The sequence below is a fragment of the Onychomys torridus genome, chromosome 4, assembly GCF_903995425.1.
Source record: "Onychomys torridus chromosome 4, mOncTor1.1, whole genome shotgun sequence".
Lineage (NCBI taxonomy): Eukaryota > Metazoa > Chordata > Mammalia > Rodentia > Cricetidae > Onychomys > Onychomys torridus.
The window spans coordinates 49,906,718-49,927,564 of NC_050446.1; the positions used below are offsets into that span (position 1 = coordinate 49,906,718).

The window sequence follows — 20,847 nt, forward strand, 5'->3', positions numbered from 1 at the left end:
AAGGCCACTGTTGACATCAGCGTTCTCAATGCACTGCGGGGCAGAAAGCAGAATCCTTAAGATGGGGAGAAGTGGGAAGTGTAGGTAATTCTTCCAAAACCTGGCGGGAAGCTGAGGAATCCCGTCAGCCAAACCTCACCCAGCTGCCTGCTGGCAGGACAACAGGAGATCAGGCAGCATAAAGTTTCATTTTTAAAAAGTTAGCAGCTTGCTGTTGCTGCTTTTTAAGAGTTCAGTGACAAGCATGCCCCCACTCTTCTGCAGCCTGGCTCGAAACCTTAGGGAAGTGACGATCCTGTTCATTTCTGCCTGCTCTTCACAACAACTTAAACGGGGAATTTTAACTTGCAGACTGCTTCGTTAGCAGCTCCCGGGGTTGTGGGGAGAGCTTCAACAAGAGTGGTCACAATGGGTCAGAAACCACAAAGCCAGCGTTGAGTCCTGTTGTCATGTGAAGACTTCCTGCCAGCAGTAAGGTGCCTCCTGTGGCATTTCTTCACATCAGGGTTGTCAAAGAGATCTGGCGGTAGCAGGATGAGAGTCAAGCTCAGCACTGGTCCCCAGCACATTCTATGCCACTGGCCTCCTCCATGCTGACTTGGTTGACTCCTCTCCCAGCTCCTGCCCACCCCCACACTAAGCTTTAATTCTGTAACACACAGAATGACTCAGAAACCCTTCCCTTTGTCGCCTATCAGAAAAGGAGCCACCCCACAGGGCCCAAGTAACACACAAGTCTTTGGTTTGGGTGGTATTTACATCTACCGACCTTTCTACTTTACATCTGCAGTATCTTTTGTTTGTTTGTTTGTTTTTCGAGATAGGGTTTCTCTGTAGCTTTGGAGGCTGTCCTGGAACTCGCTTTGTAGCCCAGGCTGGCCTCAAACTCACAGAGATCCACCTGCCTCTGCCTCCTGAGTGCTGGGATTACAGGCGTGTGCCACCACTGCCTGGCCCAAACCTACTTTTTAATCAGCTGGTAAAGAAGAAAAGAGAACCTACTCTTCAGGATACTACAAATGGTGCACACCTGTAATCCCAGCACTAGAGCCAGGAAAGGTGCAAAGCTACACAGAGAAAACCTTTCTTGAAAAACAAAACAAAAGTAGATTTGTGACTATGTTGCTGCTTCCTAGTTTCCATTTCAGGGCTGACTCAGACTTTAGCGAAGTTTAGATTTTTGGCCAGTAACATAAACCCCAGAAGCAACTTCTTGGCATTGTTTCTTCCTGAATTTGGCCTATCAAGTAACCCTCAAGTTCAACACCAGAGTGTAAACAAGGAAGGCCCTCTGTTCTTTCTGTGTGAACCTCATAAAAGTTTACTAGATGTCCCCATGAACTGTGCCAAGCAAACAGCCCCAGGGCTACACTTAGGCTCTCCGTGTTTGGGGGTAGACATTCCAGATGCCACATCTGTGGACACTTAGCAGGGTTATGCTATAACTCTTAAAGGATCGTGTTCAAGGAGAAACAAAAACTAGCCTTTTCCTAACTTTTTAAATAAAGGGACTGTACTGTTATAAAGAAACAAGCACACTGAAACCAGAGAAACCACACAGAATTTTGTTAAAACAAAAAGGTAACTGTAGCCATGCCATTAGTCTCTACCCAGAACCTTTAGAAATCATTATCATTTTATCCTAAGTGCTGAGTATGTAGTGTGCTCTCAAATGTCAGCTGAAGGGATGTCATAAGCCAATTCTGCGAAGAGGGCTATGATACTGGAGCCACTTTCTAGGACCAAGTCATAATTCCTTACCTAATCCCTGAGCCAAGTCCACCCGTCCCAGTGGATCAGGTAAGGTTAGACATGGAGGAACTAAGTAGATAGCCTATGAATCCCTGCTTTAGGCCTGTATGTTACATGCTTACTTTTTAATGATGTAACAATCCTGTTACTCTATGGATGAGAATGTTTCAAGAAGGTAAAACATCTATAGAATAGCATGGACTTAGAAAGGAGACAGAAAGTGGGAAGTTGACATACTTTTCCTTCAGCACCCATTTAAAAAAAAAAGGCTGTCTGTGTGTGTGTGTGTGTGGTTTTGCCTGCATTTACATAGGTGCACCACATTGGCAATGCAGCGAGGCGACCTTAACGGGATGCCAAAATCCCTGAAACGACAAGTACAGATTCTTGTGTGCATCTATGTGGATGTTGGGAATCAAACCAGGGTCCTCTGCAGAACAGTCAGTGCTCTTAACATCTCTTTCCCCTAGCACAACTTAAACACACACAAATATGTAACTATATATACACAGTTAAAACTGTTATTTGAAAGCGGATCATCCAGCTTTAATATTTTTAAGGGCTGGAGATGTAGCTCAGTGGTAAAATACTTATGTACTACACTCAAGGTTCTAAGTTTGACAAGTGTCACAAAATAGGAAAACCTTGTTTTAGACAGGGTCTCACTGTTCAGCCCTGGCTGTCCTTGAACTCAGTCAGATCTGTCTGCCTCTGCCTCCTGGGTACTAGGTTTGATAAAAGGCATGTCACAATCAACCTGAAATATAGCTTTAAAATACAATCAGCTCCTAACCGTTAAGACTATTCTGTCCTTGTCTCCACTCTTCCCACAGGAAGGCCTGAGAGCAGCATCTTTCCTCTGCCTCCTGTTCGCCACCATCGTGACACCTTCTATAGTGTCTCAGTCCTTGGCCTCTTCCGCCCTCGCAGCTCCTAGAGTAGCTTATTCTAAAGAGTCTCAGAGTCTCCTTGGCCTCTTCCACCCCCTCCCCGGCCCCCCAGCTCCTAGAGTGGCTTATTTCCCAAGTTTTAGCCCTCAGTTTAAGATTACGTGTTTGAAAAACTCTGGACTTGGATCGATTTTTTTCTGGCGAGCAGGAATAATGGGTTTTCCCCACAGCACTTTATAAATGCAACAAACACATATGTAAATGATTTCATATGTAAATAAGGGCAAGGCAAGAGGCCAATCAATCATTTTAACCTTAACAATAAAGGTGAGCCACTAACATCAAATTCCATTCCCAGGGTATCAACTAACTGGTTCCCTGCTGTCACACCAGACTTACTACTCATTCACAGCAGGAAGTTTTAGGCACACTAGTCTATTTACACTGAAAGTAATTTACCAGCCTCATAAAATTTAAACTTTAGTAGTATATAGAAAGTTAGCTTTTAAAACCAAAATTTCAAAATTCTAATCCAAGTATTAAATATAATAAAACAAAAACTCAAGAAAGTTGAGGCAGTTCTAGGATCTTAACTACAATTAGAATCTGAAGGGAATTCCTATTGCTCTTATTTCCCCCACAAAATACCATTTATTACTAGTTTTTATAATATTTTTGTTTTTTAATTGGTTTTTTTGGGGGGAAGGGAAGGGGATTGTATAAAAGCATACAATCAGCCAGGCGGTGGTGGCACATACCTTTAATCCCAGCACACGGGAGGCAGAGGCAGGCGGATCTCTGTGAGTTTGAGGCCAGCTTCGTCTCCAAAGTGGAGTTCCAGGAAAGGCACAAAGCTACACAGAGAAACCCTGTCTCGAGAGAAAAAAACAAAAACAAAAACAAAAACAAAAACATACAACCGCTGGGCGGCAGTGGTGCACATCTTTAATCCCAGCACTCGGGAGGCAGAGCCAGGAGGATCTCTGTGAGTTCAAGGCAAGCCTGGTCCACAGAGTGAGATCCAGGACAGGAACCAAACTACACAGAGGAACCCTGTCTCAAAAACTAAAAAAAAAAAAAAAAAAAAAAAAAAAAAAAAAAAAAAAGCATACAATCTTTCCAGGCAAATATTAAATATGTAAAATACAAGAAACAGCTGCTACTATTTTCTTCCTATATAAAAACTCTACATGTTTTTCCTGCTGAATTTTAAATGATTATAACAAAGGTTATATAATAATCTAAGAGCTGCCAAAAAAAAAGAAAAAAAGAAAAAAGAAAAGAAAAACAAACAAAAAGCCCACATCTAGTCAAGAATGAAGCTAGTCCAATGGATTTTTAAAAATAGTTTCCAGGTGGCTAGAGATAGCTCAGCAGTTAAGAGCACTGGCTGCTTTTCCAGAGGACCCAGGTTTGATCCCCAGCACCCACATGTTGGCCCACTACTGTAACTCCAGGCCCAGGGGATCCAGCAACCTCTTCTGGCCTCTTTGAGCACCAGGTGCTACAGACATGCATGCAGACAAAACACCCATACATATAAAACAAAAATAAATAGTATTACAACTTTTCTTCAAGAACCTATGAAGTGGCCCAGAGGGTAGAGTGCTTTCCACAAAAGTCTAACAACCTGAGCTTGAACGCTAGTGCCCATGTGAAAATGGACAAGAACCAACTCTACAATACTGTCCTCTGACCACTACTATAGCCATGTGTCTGCACTCAGATTTTCCTAAAAAGTTTTGTAGTACAAACCAAGTATGGTGGAACTGATGTATAATCCCACTACAGGGGAGGCAGAGGCAGGAAAAGCAGCTCATCTCCAGCTCCAACTTCAAGAGCAGTCTGGGCTAAATGAGGCTGTCTCAAAAACTAAAAATGCTTTCTAGGATTTCCTGATGGACAACACTGATTAAGAAAGGGTTGTTTTTTTTTTTTTTTTCCCTCTTTTTACTTAGGACTATATGCATACAATTTGTGACAGCACGTATGTGAAGTCAGGGACAGCTATGGGTCTCCCTCAGCCTCTACATGGCTCCCAGGCCTAGGATTTTAAATGTGTTAAAACACTTTCACTGAAGGCCAAAGTTCTTTGTAGTATGTATACCTCCTTTTAAAACACTGAGTGGTGTCTTCTTAGAGGCACAGTAGATGTACAATAGTAATTACTTGTATATAATAAATACAATGTGCAAACTCTAGCTATTAAAAAAACTGGACAAGCTGGGTGGTGGAGGTGCATGCCTTTAATCCCAGCACTCAGGAGGCAGAGGCCAAGGTGAGTTCAAGGCCAGCCTCCAAAGCTACACAGAGAAACTCTTGTCTCAAAAAACCAAAAAAACTGGACAAAACTATTAAAGGGTGTACAGTGAGAAGTATTCCTGTCCACTAATACAAATGTTATAACTACAGAACTTGGCTTCTGAGCAATTCCTCAAATACTGTTTCTAAATCATCCAACGTTCAAAGAATAAAAAACAGAAATATTTAAAAATCATTTCACTGGAGTCAAATATTTTCACCTGTTAAGCAGAAGATCTGAAGTCCACAAACCCTTTTCAAGGCCATTAGCATCTTTTTTTTTTTTCGGTGCATTTAGTTTCTACAATATGCTTGGGAATTCCTGGATCAACATGTTTTGAAACTCACTGTGAATTGTCAATTACTTAAAAACATCTTGGTGCTATGAATAATTCAGTCAGCAAAGTGCTTAACTTGTAAAAAAAACCAGGTGTGGCAGTCCTCACACCATGTAAGTAGGAACGTCCCGCCGCATGAAGTTAGCTGCGCGCGCGCATGCGCGCGCACACACACACACACACACACACACACACACACACACAACCTACCTTCTGATTCAGTAGATGTTTGGTTCAAGCAACCTCAACTTATAATCTTAATGGACAATTATTCTAAAAATTATTTCAAATTCTGATCCTTGCCGGGCGGTGGTGGCACACACCTTTAATCCCAGCAGCACTCAGGAGGCAGAGGCAGGCGATCTGAATGTAAGGCCAGCCTGGTCTACAGAGTTCTAGAGTGAGTTCCAGAATAGCCAGGGCTGTTACACAGAGAAACCCTGTCTCACAAAACCAAAACCACTGATCCTCAACCTCAAAGTATTAATTTCCAGTAAATTCCAAGTCGCAGTCCTTTTTCACATCCTAGGTTTGAACCTCACTTAGAAAAACTGCCCACGATTACCATGTGCGCCTAGAGTTGACCTACATACTGTAAATTACAATTAGCAGCATCAAGTTGGGCCGGGGTAACAGGTGATGGAAACCACTACCACTGTACAAGCACGGAAGAAACATTCCACTGTCTCCTCCCATCCCTCCCACCCTTCCTCTAGAGCCATCTGAGGCTACACGTATGCAAAACCATTTGAATAGCTCCTGCTTGCCATGATTACCTCAGCTTGTCTATGTTATCATTTTCAGATGTACTTATGTAAATTCAGAACTCTGATAAATCAAATTAGTTTGCAGCCTTGAAAAGGAAAATAAAAAGTAGTTTGCAAAATGGTGTTGACAAAACTGATACAAATCAATGTGAGCTAAGAAGTTACTTTTTTTCAAGTTATATTTAATAAATTTATTTTTAAGTGAAAAATTAAATTGCCAGCACCTCTATACACCTCTTTTTAAGTAAATATATTTGTTTACAATCCCAGCCTCTGAAATCAAGAATCTTAAAAGGCTAAAGAAAAATAAGAGACTTTCTTGTCCATACTACTGCAGTATTTTAAATCCACTGGACTACAACAAACTCAAAAGAAACAAAAATAGTGTTTTATTAACTACCACACTGTTATAATACACTTTAAACGTACAATAAGGTAGCCTTTCAATCTGAGGTGGTCTCAAAGGGAACAAATGAACAGAGCCCAACTTCTGGCAAGAGGTCAACTGCTGCAGTTAATAGGTCCATTTAGGAAAACTGTAGAGCTCTTACAAGACCAGCAATGTCATTTGATTTTGTACATTTTTAATTGAAAATATAAACAATAATTAAAAAATAAAAAGAAAATACAGCATAATAAAAAACATACATTTCTCAATTAAATGTATTGGATACATATAAATTTTAAGAAGCAAAAAAAGGAAAATGGTTGATATTTAAGTGCAGACTGACTATCTAGACAAAAAAATTTAAAAAATATCATAAAGCTTCTAGTTTCTATGACTAATATCCATATGTTGGAGTATCGTCACTGTGGAAGTGATTTTGTTATGTTTGCATATGTTATACTTTATTGGTAATTTACACAATGGCTTTTAAGGCCCTGGCAGACATGTTTTTTTGGAAACAAGATTGGATTAAAAAAAAAAAAAAAAAGAAAAAAAAAAATCACTGCTAAGACTCAATACACCTTATTATTATTATTATTTTTTGGTCCTCCAAACTTCAGGAAAAGGGGTAATTCACTAGAACATTTTCTTACCACCCAAATGCCTCAACCTACACATTTTAAACTTTTTAAAAACATCGGTTATATTGCCCAACTTCATTATTGAAAGAATATTAACAAGACATTATTTTGGCAAATTAAATCTTAAACATGGCTTTTCAACAGGATTTAAAAGGTGACTATCCCTAAAGGTCCATGTTAAAATGTAGTTTTCAAAATCTTACAAGAGTAATGCTTAAAATATTGTACAGTTAACCTAATTAAAATAATTAGCTTCAAAATGACAAATTGATAAGCTAAGTAAAGCCTACACTATGTAACATTTGCTTGGAAACTTGATTTGTCAGTTATGCATAATAAAAATTCCAGTCATCAAGAAAATTACAAAAATTTATCATAACATGATTTCTTTCACCCACCAACTTTTTTTTATCTTACAATAGATAAATACCAACAGTTTCTCATTTTTACACTAAACCACACAGGATTGATGCATTTGGTTAGACTACCATTCGCATTGTTAAATTCAATTTTCTCTTTATATAACTTGGTAAAATTTCATTTCTTCTAGATTCCAAAAGTACCTACAAAACCCATGCAATTTTACCATTTTTAATATACTATGGAATATCATACAAAGTAAGGCATTTCAGTGTCATGTATAACCAAGTTACTGTCAATCCAAAAATTTTTGCACATCAATAAAAAGATATCTAAGAACTTAGGAACAATATTCTTCTCACTACTGTATAAAAATAACCACAATGAATAAGTATTTGTGTAATATTTACTCCATTGTCTCATTTCCAGAAACGGTGACAAGCTGTAAAGGTATCTCAGTGTTGGTAAGGATGTCTTGATTGCTGGTGGCAGAGGCATTGACAGTTCCTATCCCTGAAACAGACCCCTGTTGGATATTTGCAAGGATAAGTGTTGTTCCTCCTGCAGTAATCAAGGTGTCATCTCTCCCAGCTTCCACAGATGCCAGCACTGTACTGCTAGAGTGAATAACTTTTTTATTTTGATGTGTTTTAATATGTTTGGCAAGGTGGTCACTTCTCATAAAACGTTTTGAACATTCTGGACAAACAAACTTCTTCTCACCTGTAAAGAAAAATTAAACTGCTGAGTTTTAAAGTTCCACTTTTACAGATTAATGCTGGTCTCTCCTGAAACAGAGGTCTAAGAGAGCTGCACTAGTCTCATGAGCTACCCCTCTAAGATTTCCCTTACGGAAATAATTCTACCCAAATATTTGGCGTTCTTTTTTAACCCCTCTAAGACAGGGTTTCTCTGTGTCCTGGAACTCACTATGTAGATCTGGCTAGTCTTGAACTCAAGAGATCTGCCTGCCTCTGTCTCCCGAATGCTGGAATTAAATGTGTGTGCCAAGACTGCCCAACTCGATGTCAAAGCTAAAGATGCTATCTTAAGAGTTCGAGTTCCTCTTTAATCTATGCCCATTGGGGTGATCGAATAACCCACAGCTATTTGATCAGTCACTTTCTTCTCCACCTACATTATTCTTTTTCATGATCTCCTGAGGAACTTCCACTGGGAAAAATTCTATTGGAGGCCATTTTAGGGTCTACACTCAAATTGCTTAATGTTATTATGTCTAGAACTTTCTCTCTTGAGCATATTCAACACAAATTGCAATAGAAAGTCCTGCTACTCATATACTCTTAGTTTCACAGAGGTTAATCTCATCTTCTATCTTTATAATAACAAGAAACAGAACTAAAACAAGCAGAGCAACTAATATGCATTTACTGCCTCATACTCCAATGTCATCTTCTATGACATTCAAAGCCAAATTAAGAATTGTGAAGCAGAGACACCTTTATTTGCTTAACCTAATAGAAAACTGCCAGGAGCCAGGCGGTGGTGGCTCACACCTTTAATCCCAGCACTCAGGAGGCAGAGCCAAGCAGATCTTTGTGAGTTCGAGGATAGCCAACAAACCTACACAGAAAAACCTTGTCTCAAATAACCCCCCTCAAAAAAAAAAAAAAAAAGAAAAAAGAAAAAAGAAAAAAGAAAAAGAAAAAGAAAAGGGGAAAAACAAAAACAAAAAACAAAAACTGCAAGTAGTCCTAATGTATCAGACTTCAAAATTCATGTTCATCTGACCATGCTTCTTCCTTCTAAACACTTCCTTATAGTGTCAACTTTCAATTCTTCAACACTGCACTGCACATGTAATGGTGAACACTCTGATCATTTAATTTTAGCAGAAGAAAATTACATTACATTATGTTAGGCTTCCCTTTGAGTCTGCCCTACACTGTCTCATGCAATCACCATACCACATTATGTAAAAAAGTTGACAATACCTCAATGAAATGCCTTTCCCTCACCTCAGATACTCAAACAGAAAAGATAAAATTTCAGAATTTATCAGAAGAAAAAGATTGTTTATTTGCTAGTATAATAAGAGAAACAGCAACTAATTTTAAATATGTGAACAGAATAAACAGTAAAAATGTGCTTTAAGACATTCAACAGTCAATGAAAGCTAACCCAAGTATACACAGAATAAAAACTATTTCTCAAGAAAATCTATACTGGCTTGTTCTTTCGACTTTAAATTAGTATTACTGAGGGTGGATTTTTTGATCTAATTAATCCATTTTTAAAATTTGATCAAGTAAGATATGCTGAAGAAATGTCTAGTATGTTAGATAGCCTACGATTCATTTTGTCTGTTAAAAGCAACTATAGAACAGGGATGCAGCTCAATGTATTTTGGATGTGCACATGGGTTCAAATCCCTAACAAAGAAGAAGGGAGGGAGGGAAGAGAAAAAAACCATAAAAATATTAATAACCTGTATGTGTTCTTCTGTGCCTTTGTAATTCATCACTTCGTGTAAATCTTTTACCACAGAACATCCAGTTACAAATAAAAGGGCGCTCCCCAGAATGCCAACGTAGATGCGCTCTCAAATGTGAGGTTTTCCCGTAGACTTTACCACATCCTGGTATATGACAAATGTGTTGCTTCTTCTTCCCAAGATTGGTACCTCTAAAAAACACACAGAATAATATACACTTATATCACAGCATTCAAAACCATTTATATCATATAGCTTCTTGAGTTTCAAAGAGAAGATATTATCACCAAGAGAACAATTAGAAGCCAAATCCATTTAGTCTATTTAAGTGAAAATTTATGTACTTTAAACATACAAATTTAATGTATTAATTTTATTCAAGAACTAACTGTTGTCCAATATAACTATGTTCAATAATGATGTAACTAAAAGGACACACTTCATACTCAAAGAATGTACAACAAAGCTATTAACTATCCCATCAGAATCGCTCGCAAATAGTATGCACAGGACCAATTCAATTAACAATACAGGAAACTAGTTTTATTCAGTCATGATGTCAGATAATTTTATAATTTATTGTCCAGAGAATACTGTACAGAAACTCATCACAGGTACAATTAGAAGGCAAGTAGACAGCTTAAGCAGGTTTTAAATGAACACAACTTAAGAACATTTAAATACTCGAATGCTCACACCCTGACATATACTGACTTAACTGAGATTCACATTTTTAAAAAAAATCTAGCTAAAGCTATATTCTTTACTCTCCTGGTATCATAACAAATCCAAATCCAAATCCAAATTATCTTTACTGTTAAAAGTCCCCCCCACACATAAACCATGCAGACACCCAAAATTATTTACAAGCGATATAACAAAATACCATTTTCTCCACAGTGCAAACTCTTACATTACACTTAAGTATTTGATACAAAGGCCAGTTTGGGAGACGTGCTTAGATGAGTGAACAGAGGCATCTTAGTCTAAGCAAGGAGAAACCTTTTTAAATCCAGAAACAGTATTTCAATAGCATTAAGCACTACAGAAACATTTGAGAACAAAAATTAGGACTGTCACTGAATATTTTTTTTTAAAGCATGACTTTTTTGGGCATAATTATCAAAATCACACTGTATAAATTTTCAATGTTTCTCTAAGATTTAAAAACAAGGCACCTTTAACCCCTCCCCAACTCCCCTCCTCCCTCAATCTCAATCTCAGAGTGGCCTGTAAACCTTCCACAACTATAAATCCTCCTGTATACAATATCCTAGCGTTTCTCCAATTTCCCCCACATTTATATTGTAATGTACTCACACTCAGTAGCATGTGAAATTGCCATAGGACAAACAGTGCTAAACGGTGCTGTGCTGGCTGTTAGATGCCATAGGTGTTCTGAACAGGGAGACATCAATGTGGGCTCCAGTAGTTAGAGAAGGCTTCGTGGAGGAGGTGGGTAGGATTTAGATAGAAAGGAGGGAAGGCATTCCAGGCAGAGGAATAGCATAAGTAAAGACAAGGAGGAATCATGCTGTTGTCTCAAGGGCAAGGATGTCATAATCTAAACATTCTAGTTCCTGCTCCAGTCCACCCCCAATCTCTAAGTCTCTTTAAAGAGCTGAGTCGAGAAAAACAGGTTTTTCCTGGCTTATTCTCAATGTCCAAGTCTTGTTTCCATTTAATTTAGCTTTTTAAAATTTGCTTTATTCTTAAATAGATCTAAGAGAAAGAACAATGTCTTTATTGGTAACAATATTGCGTTCACCATAGCAATTTCACAGGAAACCCAACTCAGTCCACTCATGACTTCACATTCCTTTGTTAAGGCTACCACTTCGGTGAACTAATGTGATTTTATGAACTCAACAATGTCACTTGACAAACTTAGAAAAATTTAGCTTGTGAATCCCAACAAAATACAAGACTAACAAATGAACAGTGACAAACAGGTTCTCAGAGGACTGAGAAAAATGGTAGGGAAACATTTTTTTCCCCTGTTGAATTATAAGGCAAACAAGGAAATAGTCGTTAAAAATGGGATATGCATCTAATCAAGTTGCATCACTTGTATTATAATTTAAGGTAAATGCTTAGCTTGCTGAGGTCCAAGTTAGTACTTAAGTTAATCAGACCCAGGGTAAGATCTAGATAGACCAGATGTATTATTCATGGTCTATCCTATGAAGGAAGAAAAAGAGCTTGTCAAGTGTTTCCATCTTGAATACACTATGTCCACTATATAACCCCATGTTAACCAGCAAGTTTAAATTTCTGCTCCTGAGTGCCTAAACTTGTGCCCAATAATTCAATGATAAGACAGCAACAGAGAATGAATGCAAACTCTGGACAAAGTTAAGGAAAGTTAAATAACCACAGCCTCTTTTGCTGATGGTGGCAGAAACAAGCTGAAATGCTGACAAAACAAACTCTGTAAAATAATTTAATGGATTGATGCTTTATTCATGCAAAACCCATGTAACAATAATGCCTTTAGATCACTTTGTATTATTACAATTGTTTCTCCAACTAGTCTCTAAAGACTGGTTCTGTTATTTAGACTGGCTAACTGAACCGTTTAAATTTTTTTAATCTAAATCTATTATTTTATATGTGAGTGCTTTTCCAGCATGTATGTCTGTGCACCACAAACATGCAGTGCTCATGGGGGCCAGAAGGTGCTGGATCCCTTGGGACTCCAGTTACAGATGTTTGTAAGCTGCCGTATCAGTGCTGGGAACCAAACCTCGGTCCTCTGAAGAACAGCCAATGCTCTTAACTACTGAGCCATCTCTCCAGCCCCTGAAATATTTTCTTTTATAGCTTGTTCAAAAAATAAACAAAATAGTTTTCCAAAGATGAATGAAATTAGTTTCCTAAAAATGCTTTCTTGCCCATTTAGAAAATGGTTAAGGAAAAATAAAAATAAAAAAAGACCAATACTCTACTCTTTAAAAAAGAAGAGATTAAGTTGCAGAATGTTCTTAGATTTACTATTTATGCTAATGCTTCTAGTAATTAGTTATTTATACAAGTAAGCCTACTGCATAGAATCCTGTTGAATTCTGTTCAAATCAAGTTTAGAAACTACTACTAGCCTAAGAACCTTGATTTGTATTGCTTAGAATAAGTAAGCTACTAAAAAGAATGAAATAAAAATTTCTGAGAAGACATTCCTTGCTGTAATTTCTGGACTAGGTAAAACTTTTAGCATCTAAAGACTGACTTCATTTTTGTGTCTGTTAGTTGTAAGTGAACTCCTTCACTCAGAGTGCAGTGCACAGACAACCAACAGCAAGAGTAATGGAGAGAACCGAGAAAACACTGTACACGTGACAGTTCACAGAAATCAACAATTTATAAAACTAACTACTGAATATGTTCAACTTCATCAAGCAATAAAACAAACTAAAAGTAAGAGGTGGTCAGCACAGGAGAGCACAGACATTCTGAGAGAGTGCTGGTTTTAAGCAGAAAATGATACAGCCTTTTAGCAGACAATTCCTTGACCCTGCAATTCTATTTCTGCCAACATACATTAATGAGACATTCAGACAGATGTGCAAGGACATATGTGTGAGGATTATGACAAATCCCAAACAAAGAAGAAAGTTAAATTATATACCCACATACAATGCTATACATAGATCAGAAGATGGCACAGATCAGACTTGGAAATACAGCTACAAAAACTTACAAAATGAGACGTAAACAAGAATAAGATGCTTTTACTTTAAAATATATATAGTATTGCACAAAAAATTTAGTGGTTAGATCTTGAGGTAGAATGATTTTGTAGAGCTTTTTTGTGTTGTTCTGAAATATTCCTCTACTTCCTCTTAGTTTTGGGGACATGTTAGTTTAGCAAATTAATTAAAAAATGGTTTTTAACTGCAAAGAGTGAGTGAAAGCTAAGCACTAACCCCCATATAGATTTGATGAGTAACTTATCTTGAAAGTGCCTCTAAAATAGAGTAAATTTCAGCAAAATTACTGACTATCCAGAATTCCACATTTATTATAAACATCTAGAGGTCAAGTTCAGAAGCAGATCCACTGAGTTAGCAATACAATGTAAGGGTTAAGACTCGAGAATATATAAATGGGTCTGAATCCCAGTTGGACAGTTTTGGTTTCTGTTTTTTGTTTGTTTTCCTGGGAGACACAGTCTCACACTATAGCTCAGATTGGCCTCAAACTCTCAGAGTGCTGGCAATTCTATCTCACTGAGCGTATGTGTACATTTAAGCAATTCGCCTATGTGTGCCATATATGTGCCACTCATAAGAACATAGTAAGTTTTTGCATGTTAGCAGTCCCTTTCCCTTTTGGTGGTTTGGGGGCCTCACTAAAAGATATCTTTGTTCTAGTCATTGTTGTTGTAAATGAACTGATCAAAGTAGAAATCAATTAATAGGACCAACCAGAGAGCTGAAAGATAGTCAAGTTCATAACCATGTGCATTTACATACACAGTTACACTGTCCAGCATATTTTGCATACTTAAAAGTAGTACCTAGGAGAAAGGTATTGCAACCTTTCACAATAATGCCTGGAGATTTGGCTAGCACAACTTTATCATTCTGTCTTTGCTTTATATATTTCAAAGCTGGGCAAACAGATACTGTGACTACTGAATCTGAATTATATTATGAAATATAATCCTGCCCATCTAGTATTTTCCAACTGAATTGCATCCTGCTTGATACCAACACTGCTATCTAAGTTTTCTTTTTTGTGAACATTTGCTCTTTTTCATCCCATCTTCAATAATACTGTACCAATCATTGAAATATTTCTTATAATAACATCAAGATGGATTTTGTTGGTTTATTTTATAATCTAAGTCTCTCTTAATAAGCTTGCTCTAGCTACATTTAAAGTAATTACCAACCATTTGAGCTCATTCTCATACTATTTTTGTCTTAGTTTATCTTTTAAAAAAAGAAATGAGGTAAAATATTAACCATGCTACTTTCAAAACAATAAGTCCCTATCATTAAGATCTTTCTTCCTCATTACTGTTGAAAATGGAAGTATTTACACTTATCAACTATTTCTGAACTTCTTACTTTTATATATAGCATTCTTAAGCTACAATTTCTTCTCTATATTAGGCCAAACTCATCACTGGTTTGCAAACAGGCTAGTAACCTGGGACCTATAAAATTTTATCTGTTATACGCTTTTAAAGACTAAGCAATTTTAGTTGAAAAGGCCTTTAGATATGAAAACTTGTATATATTTTGTTGTCTAACTTCTGCCACTCATACAGTCACACACCCCTAAATGATCATGTGATGGATAACTGACCGTAATTGAGTGATATGGCATGCAGTATTCTAAAAATTAGGGGGATAGTAGCACTTCTTCAAACGATAACACATGGCTGATGTATGCGTACCTCCCACCACCTTCTTTACAGTTGGGACAGGTGCACGCTACCCTCCGAAGTCTTTTTCCTTCTTGATGTTGTTGGTCCCCTTCTTCATCTACCACTTGGACTCTTAAGTGTGTTAGGTCATTGGTATTCAATGTAGAATCACCACTGAGCTGCCACTCTTCAGGATCAGGCTCTTCTTCCTTGATCCTAATATCTAAAGATAAAAGGGGCAGCACACATATACATGAGATACAGCCTACTGGTTTAAAAAGACAAACATTAGTTTCTAAGTTAAAATGAGTATATATAAGGAAAAAATTCAACTGTTTATAAAGCATATTCATTGCCTTTGTAGTTGTTTTCCCCTTCAAAACAATCTGTTTTAACAGACTTCGCAGAAGAGGGAATAAGGCAAGCAGCAGAGTTTACATTTTTAAGGATCCAATAAGAAAGGTGAAACTTCAAATATGCTGTTCAATTAGTTAACTGAGGTACTGCAGAGCCAAACCTAGGGCCTCACAATCCCCTCCCCCTTTTTTCCTTATAATTTCTTATTTTGAGATAAGTTATGATTAAGTTTCCCAGGCTGGTCCTAAACTTGCAACTTCCTATCTCGGTATGCCAAACAGTTGAAATTTGAGATCTAATCACTCAATAAATTTAATGATCAATTTAGTCTGGAACATATTGTCTTTAATATCTTACAACTTGTAGCCATTCTATTTATAGGTGCCATACGAATGTAAAGGAATAATTCATATTCACAAGACCAGGGATACACACACCTCAGTATATTCAGTATAGTGCCCTGCCTCAAGAGCATGAGGATCTAAGTTCAAATCACCAATACCCTCATAAAAGTTGGGCACTGCAGTACACGTCACGGGCGCAGGATGGACACACAGACACACGGGGGGGGGGGGGGGGGGGGGGGTGGCACACAACGATGATAGAGAGCATACCCCTTTCATCTGTACAGTAACATGCAAACTCAAGCTGTAAAGTCAGTAATTCCTGAAATACTTATAATGGCTATGCTCTATGAGGGTGCACAGAAGCATGAGGCACTTCCTAGTGTTTATGAACCAGACTGGGAAGATAAAATGAGGGTGAAAATGATAAAAAGTGAACATAGCAACAAGTTGTGTTATTTTCTTAGCCAAGACAAAGATCCCTACACATCAATAATCTATCCTTTTATAAGTGAATATGACAACAACAGTTTCCTCAGTCTAGAAAACTCATTTTAAAAGATGACAAAAGAATCATACTTAAATTTTTTTACGGCAACAAAACAAAAAACAAACAAAAAAACCCCCAAATTCCTGAAAAACATATATGTAAACCTAAAAATCCTATTTTAGAACTCTGTTAATCACTAATACTTTGGGCAGAAATAACCAGGAAGTATGTAGGGCTTGGATGCAGCTTGATGGTAGAGTGCCCCAAATTTGGTCCCCAGAATCAGGAAACATAAAAACAAAATGTATATCATTTTACAGTAATGCAAACTTAACACATAAAAAAAATAGGGTAAAACTAAGAGAAAAGAATTCAGGCCTGAGCAGCAGGGTAGATATTAGTGCCAATAAATGACAAACAAATGACTGGAGGGGCTGAAGAGCCAGCTCAGTGCCTAACAGAGGGTGTTGCTTTTCCAGAGGAACCAGGTTTAGCCTAGAATCCCAATTACAGAGGGTCTAGCCCCTTCTAGCTCCCAAGAGTATCTGCACTCACATGCACATACCCATATAGAAATGCACACATAATTTTTTAAAGATTTATTTTTAATTATGTGTTCCTGTGTATGTACTTGTGAATGCAGGTGCCCGTGTATGTCAACGACATCAGAACCCTGTGGAGCTACATGCAGTTATTATAAACCGCCTGACATGGATACTGAGAATCTATGTTGAGTCCTTTGGAAAAGCAGCACATGCTCTTAGCACTGAGCCATCACCAACCACCAACACATGCACATAATTAAAAATAAAAGTGAGCAAGAAAGTACTACTAAGAACCAGCAAAACTGGGTACATATTGTTGTACACACATGCGGTCTCCGATCTCTGGGGTGACTAAGGTAGGACGTTCATAATCTACAGCTAAACTGTTCTACACAGCAAGACTGTCGAAACAAAACAAGGGGCTGAGAAATGGCTCAGTGGTTAAGAACACACACAACTCTTGCAGAAGACCTGGGTTCAGCTCCTAGCACCCACACCAGGCAGCTTACAACTGCTTATGGCTGGAAGCCTCTGGCCACTGTGGGTTCCTGCAGCCATGGCCCCATGAACACACAAATAAAATAATCTTGGTAAAAAATACTTTTAAAAGAAAGCAACTTTTTAAATATGTTTAAGAGACATGGAGAAACATAGCAGAAACTTGAAAGTTAAAAAACAAGAAATGGCCAGGTAGTGGTGGCACACGCCTTTAATCCCAGCACCCGGGAGGCAGAGCCAGGTGGATCTCTGTGAGTTCGAGGCCAGCCTGGTCTACCAAGTGAGTTCCAGGACAGGCGCAAAGCTACACAGAGAAACCCTGTCTTGAAAAACAAACAAAACAAAACAAAACAAAGAACAAATTTTAAAAAACAGAAAAATAATAACCAAGTACTGTATTCTCAACACTCAGGAGGCAGAGGGAGGGGGATTGCGTCAAGTCTAAGGTCAGCCTGGCCTACATAGAAACTTCTAGGCAGCCAGGACTACATAAGACATCTTTCAAGAAGCAAAGAAAGAAACAGAAGAATGTCTATCTATCTGAATAGGAACTACTAAGACTTAAAGACAATCAAAGGAACAAGCACACAAAAACAACCGAAAAGAGGCTGGAGAGACGGCTGAGCAGTTAAAAACACTAGACCCAGATTCAGACCCAGATTCAATTCACAGCACCCAAATGGCAGCTCACAACTGTCTGTAATCGAGTTCCAGGGGTTCCACCACCCTCACACAGACATACACACAGGCAAGACACCAATACACATAAAATTAAAAAAAAAAAAAAAAAAAAAAAACCAACAACAACCAATAAATATGGGAAAGAATGAAAAACCACCTGAGGGTATGGAGATAATGGTTCTCAACCTAATACTGTGTGTGACCCTTTAATACAGTTCCCTCATGTTGTGACCTCCAACTATAAATTATTTCCATTGCTACTTTATAACTGTAATTTTGCTAGTTATGAATCATAATGTAAATCTCTGATATACAGGACACCTATCTGATATGCAACCCCTGTAAAAGGGTCGTTCAACCCCCCAGCTGAGAACCACTGTTTTAGAACATTCCTACACTCTCTATTGCTCATTCTCTTCCTGAATCTTCAAAATATGCTAAAGGAATGTGTCAGAAAAAGAGCTGCTAACACTTTAGTTTTCTTTCTTACTGTACAGACATAAACAACTTAGCCAAGTCCAAAGTGAACACATCTTGTCCATCAAAAACAAAGCTTCTCCTTGCATCCCCTTGACATTAGTAACCAACTACTCAAACTATCAACGTCAGCAAAGTCCTGCTAGTGCTGCTAAGGCTCTCGCTTCATCTTGCTCCAACTCATCTTGTACTGAACCTGCCAAAATCTTCTTCCTAAATAAAAATATAATTACATCTCTTTATTGAGTCAATGTAATACACTAATTTTCTATTTCCTCCTGGACTAAGTTTCAAAAAAATCAGAAAAGAATTTTAGAGGAGTAAAAATACTCTATCATTATAAACTCAGAATGTACACTACCAAAAAAGAAACCTAATGTAGAATATGTGCACTGTTATATTTCCTGAAAATTATGCTCTAATTTCTCTTACTATGGTTGCATCTTTAGTTCCTTGTTCTTTCCCCCACGTATACGAGCTGAAACCCCAGAAACTTAGGCTATCTTCTAGAAATTAAGTTCATAATTTGAAGTTCAGATAGAATAGTTCCTCTTCTAGTTTCTAAGAAGAAAATTGTTACCAAGAGTTAAATTCATGCCTTTATCGGGTTTACCTTTGAATTAGAGAGGTCAAGCAAGCAGGCAGCACTTGGTGGCAATGACAGATATGAAAGAAGAGACAGGCTAAGGAGAACAGAAGTGGCAGACGGTCTCTGCCAGCGTGGTGACACCTGGCCTGAAGGAGGCAACAGAGTAGCAGAGTCAACTACAAGCTGGATGGACAGCGGAGGAGTTCAAAGAAAAAGGCAGCCTGTATGGCAAGAGTGTAACAAACGTGGAGAACAGTATGAAGACCAGTAGCAAACATTGGCGTAGCCAAAGGGAGGGAACCATATGACATACATTCTCATGCAGGCTATTATAACAACTTCACATGTTATTCTGAGGGAAGGATAGAAAGGAATGGAAATATTTGAAGTGCATTTCATTAAAATAAACTCAAGATTACCCTGAATGCTGTATATATAAAGTCAGCTAGAAGACAAGGGTAAACATACAGACACTAATTATTTTAGGAAACTATTATAAATTACAACAGCCAATTATCATATGTGGCAATATAGACCTTTAATCCCATGAAAGATTAAATGAAACAGAAACAGGCAGATCTCTGAGTTCAAGGCCAGCCTGGTCTACACAGTGAGTTTTTGGCACCCAGAGCTATACACTGAGTCTTTAAAAACAAATTACAGCAAAAGATGCTGTCTGCTAGCCTTAGTGTATACCTATAATCCTAGCACTAGGGAGGCTGTTGTAGGTGGATCCAAGATCAAAGCCTGCCTGGGCTATACAGTGAGTTTCAAGCCAATCTGATCTGCACAATGAGGGTGGTGGTGGTTTACCTAGGACAGTCATGGCTCTGGGTTCAATCTCCAGCACTGCCAAACAAGCAAAACAAAGCAAGAGTAGCCAATGAAGGAGGAAATCAGTCAAAAGAAGTCATTATTTCAGAAATATAATCAACCATGATAAATACGTAATTAGTAAGAGAGATGGGGAGGTAGGGGTAGGGCAAGCCTTTAATCCTAGCACTGGGAGGCATAGGTAGGCAGATCTTGAGTCTGAGGCCAGCCTGCTTGCTCTACAGAATTCCAGGACAGACAGGGCTACACAGAGAAATCTTATCTCGAAAACCATAGATAGATAGATGATAGGTGAGAGTCAAATAAAATGACCCTTCAATATAAAGATGCAGTAAGCACTAGCTATCTTGACAAGAGCCGTTTCCATGAAATAAGAACAAAACTCAGCTTAGAGCCAATTCAAAAGACCAGACAACTCTTTCCAGAATTCTGCTGTGAAAGTAATCACTATAGTTTAGATCTAAAATATGCCTCGAAGGTCCATGTGATAAAATAGAGTGCTCCCAAGGTGGCACTACTGGGAGATGAAGAACCTTTAAGGAGCAGATGGTCTACTTCTGCTAGGCATGGTCATCAAAAACTCCTGTAATCCCAGCACTTGTGTAATAAAAGCAAAAGAAATGTTAGTTCAAGGCTAGCCTGGGATCAAAAACATAAACAGCAATAACCACAAAATCTTTAGATCACCATGTTGCATGCCCCTTGAAGGTGACAGCGGAAGTGGAAGGATAAGCTGACCTACCAGACACTCCTTAACAAGGATGTG

General features: G+C 38.1%; 1 protein-coding gene across 1 annotated transcript in view; it reads right to left on the minus strand.

Annotated features, from left to right (window-relative positions):
• Nucleotides 1-7,000: 7,000 nt before the first annotated feature.
• Sp3 (Sp3 transcription factor) overlaps nt 7,001-20,847 on the minus strand; it is a 48,807-nt gene continuing 34,960 nt past the window's right edge. The window contains exons 5-7 of the mRNA XM_036183862.1: nt 15,297-15,489; nt 9,887-10,083; nt 7,001-8,160 (exon numbers count right to left, since the gene is read on the minus strand). Coding sequence (XP_036039755.1) covers nt 7,844-8,160; nt 9,887-10,083; nt 15,297-15,489 — 707 coding nt within the window. The 3' untranslated portion in view covers nt 7,001-7,843. The remainder of the gene's footprint in view (nt 8,161-9,886; nt 10,084-15,296; nt 15,490-20,847) is intronic.